General features: G+C 34.6%; 1 protein-coding gene across 1 annotated transcript; it reads left to right on the forward strand.

The window, feature by feature from the left end:
- Positions 1-5,632: 5,632 nt before the first annotated feature.
- On the forward strand, positions 5,633-8,959 carry LOC110929858 (systemin receptor SR160). The gene is made up of 2 exons (XM_022173049.2): positions 5,633-8,358; positions 8,448-8,959. Exons 1-2 carry the CDS (start codon positions 5,655-5,657, stop codon positions 8,738-8,740), a joined length of 2,997 nt encoding a protein of 998 aa, XP_022028741.1. The 5' UTR covers positions 5,633-5,654; the 3' UTR covers positions 8,741-8,959.
- The last annotated feature ends 1,479 nt before the right edge of the window (positions 8,960-10,438 follow it).

Here is a 10,438-nt window from a genome sequence, read left to right on the forward strand (position 1 = left end):
AAAAAAATATGCATGAAGAACTCTTAGAGAAGTGGTGAAGACTTGAAGATCCATGTGTTGGGTACTTAGAGAGATATGTTTTCTCTATTCATTTTCATCACCTTCATATTATTATTTTCCACAAGTTCTAACACTATAATTTTATCCGGTGTAACCTCGGGCGCGTGGCCATTTCCGGCAGTACATACTGCTTCGGCTGTTGTACCCTGGGAAACAGACGCGTCATCTTTAGTAGATGCGCGAAATCTGTTTTAAGGGAACCTCAGCCACAACCATCAACATCAGTTTGTTCATTTTTGCAGCCAAGAAGGATTGCAAAAGGAGACGCGATTCAAGTTCTCGTAGCAGAAATTGTACAAGAAGACGCTTCTCAAGCTCTTGTCAAAGAGAACGATTTGAATCGATTTATTTAAATATGTTGTATTTCATATTTAATTTTGTATGGATTTGTACACGGTACGGGTACTACAATTTCCCTAAAATTATGTAACGGGAGTATCTTTACAATTTTATATTTATTTATGTAATTTTTATTATAAAATTGTGACCCATGTCTTAAAAAAATATGCCATTCATTACCATGTTCCTATTCAAAATATAAGTCCTTGCTTTTTGTATCATTGTATTATAAATTAAAAAAAAATAGCACAAGAGTTCTTGCCTTGCATTTTCGTGTTGAGCTGACCGCACTCAAATATGAGGGAACCGGAGAACAGCCTAACATCCATTATATTATTTTCACTGTGTGTTACAGATTAACCCCTCCTTTTATACATATAATGGTTCTTTAGTTTTTTTATTTTAGTTTTATCTGACTATTTTTTCATTTATCCAATTCCCTTTTTTCTCCCTCAATTTATAAAACCCATTGGTCCATTCAATACCTCCTTTTATTTTGTTAAAGTTGTGAACTAAATCAATTTTTATTCGTAAAATATCCCACTGAACTTGATAAATATTTGGATGATGCTAATATCGACATTGAAAGAACATGTCTCATTTATGAGGCTTGATCATGAATATCCTTTTAAGAACCTGCCATATTCTTTTATGATTTATCAAGCGGCGGCTCAAACTTCTTGGGGCCTAAAGCAAAATGAAAATTTGGGGCAATATCTGAATTTTAATGTTATAAACCATCCCTTTTATCCCCGGGTCTCTTGATCTTCCATAGCAGTCGCCTTTAAGACCATTCATTATGGCCTCATGCCCGGTGGTTTCACCGTTCAAGCTTTAAAAAAATCAAATATATATAACACTTACCCCACTTACCACCATTTCGTTTCTTAACAGCATTCACATTTGATCCTCTATATTATATAGAGTGGGTGTAAGTGGTTTTGAGAGAAGAAGAGAGAAAAATGTTACTCTTTATCAGTAAATTTGAAAAAAACACTGCTCGCCCTCTATATTTTTAATACTTTTGAAAGTGACTGTGAGCGGAGTAGAGAGAAAAGATAATGATAAAAGTATAAAAAATATTATTTAATTAAAAAGAGAGTGAAAAGATAGTAATTTTTAGTATAATTATAGAAATGTGAATGAATGATCAGTTGTGAATGCTCTAAACACAACATCCACTTTCAACCCTCTTTTCTCTTTTTCTCTTTCAAAATTGTAAAACTCTGCATATTTTTTCTAAGCCATGTTTCCTTGAAGCAACATGGGTCTGAACAACACTTACTGAAGCTCACCAAATACCTCCAACACACTAAACTCTAAACCCAACAATTACCTCTTCGTTGGTTGTTATAACTAGCTCAAGCGGCGAATTTTTGTTACCAATACCAACTAAACACGCAAAATTCAAAAACTGTCATACCCGAAACTCAACCCGACTTTGTACAACCAATACAAACGGGTCCCTCCCGCCAACAACAAAAAAAGCATAAAAAGGTGGACGATGCCCAACGCGTTGAAAAACATGGAAGATGAGGTGGACGACTCCGTCACTTTGGCGCGTGCTTGGGTGGACATCTCGAAAAACCCGGATACCAGTATTATTTACCATTTCATATTTATATTACGCTTTTACTAAATTGCAGTTTATATATGTCAAGTTTTTAATATATCACATTTTTTATATATTATGTTTTGGATATGTTACAGTTTTTATATATTGTGTTTTTAATATATTATCATTTTTCATATATTATGTTTTTAATATGTTGTATTTTTTATATATTATGTTCTTAGTATATTATCATTTTTTGTATATTATGTTTCACAGGATCATCAAAATGAAACCAATTTTTGGAAATTTGTTTTTGATATCTTCCACAACATTATGGAACGTGATCCTTACTGCAACCCGGATCAAATTTTCGATAAATGGAGAGAAATGCAGAGAAAAGTAACCACTTTTAGTGGCATCTTTCACAGCCTCGCCAACCAATGCGGTGGTCGAGCGAGTGGTGTAAATATATTTGCTTATGGATGCACACAAAATCTACAAACAAGATAAAGTCCACTCAATGGATCAACCATGGCAAATGTTAAGTGAAAGCACAAAGTAGCATTTTGTCCTTCTTATGGATGTGCGGGAGTCACAATCCAAATGGTAGAAGGGCGTATCATTCACCGACGTAGGTTCGGATGCACAGTCCCATTTTAAATTAAATTATTTGGACGATAAGTTTGATATTCCGGTTGATGCAACTCGCCATATTGGGAGAGATCATGCAAAAGCAAAAAACAGAGTTGCGGGTTTATCTTTGAGTCAAGTGGATGTCGAAGCCAATATGGATAAACTCAATGAGAGTGTCAAACAATTGTCGTCCCTCAAACAACAAAAGTCTGATGACGTTGATCTTATGGTGCTTGGGGTGAAAGGTGACGCTGTCGCAGCCCCCGACCCCTATCCCGGGAGTGGAAGCCGCGGGCCAGTCCAATGGTATCGATGTTTATTAATTTGGCAGCGGAATTTAAACATCAGGACCGTAATTAGGAAATATTTATCAGAGTTTATAACACCAAGTTTTTATAATAATAAAATGGAATAAAACCCAAGTTTCCATTACAATACATTCATAGGGATAGACCCTAATTTATTGAAAACAAAATCTTTTTATTTAGATAACTTTTATAGCCACATCTTTAAGCCTTCAGTGCTCTACAGCTGGCTTATATTAGCTTCATATTAAGTTACCTGAAACGCGTTTTAAAAAGGTTTTATCAGCAACCGGGGAGTGCATCCCAGTTTAATCAAAACAATTTTATAACTTTACAGTATTAAGATTTACAATGTTTATATCTATCCAATTATTCAATACAGTATTGCTAGTGGGCAACCTTTGTCCCCCATGCTTGCGGTCATGTTACTATTCGCAATAGTAACGAGTGTTAAGTAATGTATACAAAACCCCACATACTGATGATAATTGTAGATTACAAAAACTTAATCACTGTAAGTATCTTGAGAAACATTTAGAGTTTTGTAAAATATTTGAAACAATGATACAAAAAGAGTTTTCAAAAAGAGAATGTTCTCACAAAAAGAAGAGTTTATAAAAGAGGAATGACTCACCTATAGCAGTCAAACAACCGTTGACCGTTAACAGTCAAACAATATGGGGTAAGATTACCAAAATACCCTTACCTATAGCAGTCAAACAACCGTTGACCGTTAACAGGGGGTAAGAGTGCAGCATTTTCCATTAGTTGGGGGGTCAAAGTGTGAAATTTCCCTGGGAGGGGGTTAGAGTGCCAATTGGCTCTAACTCCAGAGGGTAAAATTGTAGTTTACTCTAAAACAATATATATTTAAAAATCTCGCTTATTACATTGGTTGAATAAATGTAATTTTATATATTAAATAATAAAAATTGTTGTATTTTTAAGAACCTCGTGTATTGTACAGGTTGAGTAAATTTAATTTTATATATTAAATAATGAAAAACATTACATTTTTAAGAATATCATGTGTTATACGGGTTGAGCACATGTAATTTTATTTACCAAATAATAAAAAGTTATATCTTTATAAACAATATCTATCATATGGATTGAATAAATCTAATTTTATATACTACATAATAAAAAAAACTTATATTTTTAAAAACCCTATATATTACATGAGTTGCATAAATGTAATTTTGTATAGTAAAAAATAAAATTGTTATATCTTTAAAAACTCGTTTATTACACGAGTTGAATGAATCTAATAAAAATTTATATCTTTAAAAAAACTAACGGATATACTCGATATTCGATGGATGGGGTGATTGCGGTGATGGTTCTTATAAATGTCACGTAAAGATAGTGATTACCGTATTTGAGTTGAGAGTTGAACACGAAAATAAAAGTATAGAACCAATAAATATTGATTAATATTTTTGTTTACCGCTTGTATACATTTTTTAAATAGGTTCTACCCTTAACTACTTTAATTTAGTAAAATAAATAAATCATTTACATTATATTATAATTTATATTTAGCGTACATCTTTTGTTAATTTTAGGATAAATAATTTTTAAATATTTTAAAATATTAGATTATCTCCTATACGAATTGTTTAAATTTATATTAAATTTAATTTTATAATTATATTTTAATTGATATTAATTATCTATAAAAAAATAGATGGTTTCAATGAATGACATGTGTTCTTTCATTTGTTTCTTTTATCATATAGTATAGATATAGATATTGAAGGAATAATACACGTGATGTCAACTTATATAACGTCTTTTAAACAGTACGTGCGTTGAGAGGAGCACGCTTTTCAACGAAAGATATTATATTATGTAAATTATTTAGGGTCCTTCTATTTTCCCACCCTTATTTCCTTATTTCACATCCCTAGGTGTATACGGGCCGTATAACATTATACGGCCTGTATAGAATGTTGTTGCATAGAAATAGATGCAATAGAATGTTTTTTTTTGTTTCACATGTATACGGGTCGTGTAACATTATACATGCCGTATACAATTGTATACGAGGAATATAATGTTATACGACCAAATGTATACGGGCCGTATAACATTATACGAGCATTATATACGACCACCCTAAAAGCTTATCTCACAAAGGCTGCTTTGTCAGTTCATTTTATTCTATACGAGCCGTATAACCTTATACGGCCCGTATACACCATCTAAGAATAAGTTTTTACCATATGTGTGTGATTATTAGGACCCATTATTTATCCTTAGGGGACTAGGGGTGGTTCACTAGTGATAGAATCTATCACTCCCACTATCCAATCAAGTCATGCCATGTGCACAACCAATATTCTATCACTAGTGATAGAAATGTAGGGGGGGTGGTATCACTAGTGATGGGATTCCAATGTACAAGTATTAATGCACAATGTACAAGATACCATTCATTCACTCATTCACAAAACAACAAACAAGTTCAATATACAACGCGTGATAGTGACCACGTGTTGTAAAGTTAACGCGTGATGGCATTGACCGGCGCCGGTGTATCACTCGTTATAAATGTTCATCACGGACAAGATTTGCTCCACCCCGGGTCCTCTTACGCTAATCTAATTCTGAAACGCGTGTAAAATGTGTGTACACAGTGGCCTACCAAATTTGACTTTCGTATTCATAAGCTATAGTATGAACTATTTATATTATTCGACACACGTGATTTCGTTTATAACATAGCATCATCGTCTTATTTCTCACACACCAGCATCATGATGATAATGATGAATACTCTCTGCTTCATTAATCATTTTCTCTTTCATACGCTGCTGCTTGTTGTTAACGGAGATTCTCAACAGCTTTTGCTCTTCAAATCATCGCTAGAAAACCCCAACCTGTTACAAAACTGGTTACCCGGTAACAACGTGTGCAACTTCACCGGTGTTTCATGCGCAGCAGACACTAGAGTTTCAGCTATAGATCTGACTGGTATTTATTTAAACTGTGAGTTCAGTTCAATTTCGTCAACTTTACTAAAGGTTTCTACTCTAGAATCATTTGTTGCTAAAAACTGCAATGTTACTGGTACTATTGTTATGAGATCATCTCAGTGTAGTAACGTTCTTAAAGTTTTAGATATGAGCGAAAACCGGATATCCGGTTCGGTTAAGGATATGAGGTCATTATCTGGTTGTTTAAACTTGAAAACCTTAATTTTGTCGGGAAATTTGATTGAGGCGAGTGATCTAACGAAACCGTTAGCAGCGCTTACACTAGAGGTTATTGATCTGTCGTTTAATATTATCTCCGGGCAGGAGTTTATGCCGTGGATGTTATCCGACGGTTGCGGTGAGCTCTTGGAGTTTAACGTCTCCGGCAACAACATCTCCGGTACGGTTCCGGTTAGCTTGAAGTCATGTTCGTTGCTTCAAGTGGTCGATCTCTCCCGGAATAGTTTCTCCGGCGAGTTACCGATGGATACATTTTCTAATTTGAGCAGGTTGAAGACGTTGAACCTCGGATTTAATAATTTTACCGGTGAGTTGCCGGAATCGTTGTCGGAGATGACGAATTTGGAGAGGTTTGACGTGAGTTCTAACCGGATTTCCGGTGAGATTCCTGCCGGAATTTGTCAAGGTGGTACAACCAGGTTACAAGTGTTGTACCTTCAGAACAATAAGCTTACTGGTTTTATTCCTGAAACTGTTAGCAATTGTTCTCAACTGGTTTCACTTGATCTGAGTTTCAATTATTTCACCGGAAAAATACCTGAAAGTTTCCAGTATCTATCAAAACTTCAAGATTTGATAATATGGATGAACTTACTAACAGGTGAAATACCGGAAGAGCTTATGCAAGTTCAAACTCTTGAAAATTTGATTCTAGATTTCAATTATTTAACGGGTTCGATTCCAGCTAGATTAAGCAACTGCACCAATTTGAACTGGATTTCGCTTTCCAACAATAAATTGGTCGGAGAAATTCCAGCAGCCCTTGGTGGTTTGTCGAATCTTGCTATTCTTAAACTTGGGAACAACTCGTTTTCTGGCCGGATACCAGGAGAGCTTGGAGATTGTAAGAGCTTGGTATGGTTGGATTTGAACACCAATCAGTTAAGTGGGATGATCCCGCCGGAACTTTTCAAGCAATCTGGATTCATTGCTTCTTGGTATCTCACTGGGAAACAATATGTGTACATTAAGAACGACGGGAGCAGCCAGTGTCATGGTTCCGGGAATATTCTGGAATTCGGAGGGATCCGCCAGGTGGATTTACAACGGTTTTCATCGAGACACCCATGTAACGTCACCAGAGTGTATTTAGGGATCACTCAGCCGAATTTCAATCACAACGGGTCAATGATATTTCTTGATCTTTCGTACAACAAACTGGAGGGTGGAATCCCGAAAGAACTCGGGTCAATGTACTATCTCAATATACTGAATTTGGGTCACAACAATATCACCGGACCGATACCCGAAGAGCTAAGCGGGTTAAAAAACGCAGCAATTATGGATTTATCACATAACAGGCTAAACGGGTCGATCCCAAGATCGTTATCCGGTCTTAGTCTTGGAGATGTCGATCTCTCCAACAATAATTTGTCTGGTGTCATCCCGGCATCTGCTCCTTTTGACACTTTTCCAGCCGACAGGTTTTCAAATAATCCCGGGCTGTGTGGGTATCCTCTTCCTAGGTGCAGGATGGGTCCTAATAATAAATCAAATGGTCGACAGGAAGCGTCACATGCTGAACAATTGGTCCACTATTTAACCATTTTTCTTCCCATCATCGGGGGACTTGGTTTCTTGCTTCTTGGTTACATGTTCTACAAGAATCACAAAGCTACCGAAAAGAAAAACCAGCCAGAAACAAAAAGACACGGAAATGTGTGCTCGGTATTGAATTATGACGGAAAAATTGCATATGAAGACTTCGTCACCGCTACAGAGGATTTTGACCTCAAATACTGCGTTGGAACTGGTGGCTACGGTAGTGTTTATGAAGCAAAACTGCCTGACGGTAAGATATTTGCTTTAAAAAAGCTCCATCGTTTTGAAGCCCAGCAACCAGCATTCAACCAGACTTTCGAGAATGAAATCAAAGTTTTAACCAACCTAAGGCACAAAAACATTGTCAGACTTTATGGTTTTTGTTTGCATAACAAATGTAACTTCCTTGTATATGAATACATGGAAAAGGGGAGCCTATTTTGTGCCTTGAGTAACAGTGAATTAGCTGTACAAATGGACTGGTTCAAGAGGTTGAACATTATCAAAGGTGTAGCCCATGCTTTGGCATACATGCATCATGATTGCAACCCTCCTATTGTTCATAGAGACATATCAACCAACAACATTCTCTTGAACTCAGAACTCGAAGGATTTGTTGCTGACTTTGGAATAGCCAGATTGCTGGACCCGGATTCCTCCAACCAAACGGCCGTTGCAGGAACTTTGGGATACATTGCTCCAGGTATTTATTTTACGTAAGATTACACTTCTTCTAAGTCTATTAGCTACTGGAGCTTTTCTAACGACCGTTTTGTGTATATGAACACGTAGAACTTGCCTACAACATGATTGTGACTGAAAAATGTGACGTATATAGCTTTGGGGTTGTGGTGCTTGAGACAATTGGAGGGAAGCATCCCGGAGACCTCCTTTCATCCTTGAATTATTCAACTAGTCATGGTGCAATGTTGGAAAATATATTGGATAAGAGACTCCCTTATCCAACCAATAAGTCGATTGTAAAGGAAATCATGCGTGTATATGATGTAGCACTAGCATGCATTCTCACTGATCCAAAGGGTCGACCAACAATGAGAAACGTGTCTCAGGAATTATCATGTTGAGCACATCATTTGTGCTATCTCCAAGCTTTGTCATATTGAGAACAACCCGTAGTTATAATTGTTTCAGGAACTTATTTATATTTGTGTTATCCTTCGGAGCTGTGTGCTTAGATAAGATACTGTTAAAGGATTAACCATAATCCTAATCAGAAATGAATGGGTTGGAGATACAGGCTGCTTTGGTTTATTTGTTTAGTCATTATCCAGTTGTTGAGTATTAACGGAAAAGATTTATATATATTGTAATTCTCTCATTTAATTGATTAGAATTATTAATAATACTAAAAATAATAATATTTAATCTAAATTAATACAAATTCTTATTATTAATAATATTTAATCAAATCTAAAATCTAATCTAATACAAATTTTTATTATCAATAATATTTTTAAATATTATTTTTTAATAGAGTAAAACAAAGCATTTAACACTACGATAAATATGGATGTGGTTTATGAATTCTTTTTTTTTTTATCAAAAACAAATCGTAGGAACAGAACTGGAAATAACCACAACAAATATGGATGTCAATGGATTAGGTTTGGGTTGGGTATTGGTACTCCCATACTCATACTCGATTGTAAAATCGTGTCTCATACTCGACCCAATACCCGTCGGGTATTTGTCGGGTAATTACCCGTCGGGTATCGAATATACTCATTAGTTTGTTAAAGATATATGTTGTAATTTCCAAATACATGTCTTTACTATTATAATTATTATATCATTATATTTACACAACAATTATTATAAACAAAAAATGTACATTACGTACATATAAGTTTTATCATCAATTAATAACAACTTTATTATACTTATACACTTATATATATATATATATATATATATATATATATATATATATATTTCACACATACATAATATAAATACTATTATAAAATACATATACTAAAATAAAATTTATTTTTTCACATTATGAACATACTAAAATAAATAACTAACAGACAAAGGTTAATGAAAAATACCAATATAAATTAAAAAATTTGGGTATATGATCGGGTATATAGTTTGGGTAGACGGGTATGTGGTTTCGGGTAATCGGGTCGGGTATCATCTAATCCCATACCCGACCCATACCCGCAAAATTTTTTAAAACTAATCCCATACTCGGCTCAATACCCGTCTGGTATCGGGTATACCCGTTCCATTTGTGTTAGGTATTATGTATTCCTGTCGAGCTCGAGTATTTTTGCTATCCCTAACAACAAAATCGTTATTAGTGCCTATGTTGCTGAAGATAAGGAATAAAAGAATGTGTAAACTTTGATAAAGGGTATGGATAAATTAGTAATTTTATATTCAAAAAACTAAAACCTATTTAAAAAAGACGAGTTTTTGTGGCTTTTGGAAAAACATCTTTTTACCTTCAAAAAAAAAAAAAACAATTAAAGACTTTTGTCATTCTCAAATACTTTTTGAATTTATTGGCTTTTTAAAAAACCCAATAAGTTATTTCAAAACTCAATCCCGAACGTCGTCTAACTATATTTATTTTTATCAACCCGTGTAATACACGAGGTTCTAACCTAGTTTATATATATTGTAATACTTGTACATATTTTCTTTCCTTGTTATTTTTATTTCTTCCCTTAATTATAGGAGAAACCCTTGTAATCTTTTATTATAAATATAAGGTTCTATCCCTCAAATATTTTTGAGGTTGATTTTAATCACGT

Source organism: Helianthus annuus, chromosome 3, assembly GCF_002127325.2.
Source record: "Helianthus annuus cultivar XRQ/B chromosome 3, HanXRQr2.0-SUNRISE, whole genome shotgun sequence".
In the NCBI taxonomy this organism is placed as follows: domain Eukaryota; kingdom Viridiplantae; phylum Streptophyta; class Magnoliopsida; order Asterales; family Asteraceae; genus Helianthus; species Helianthus annuus.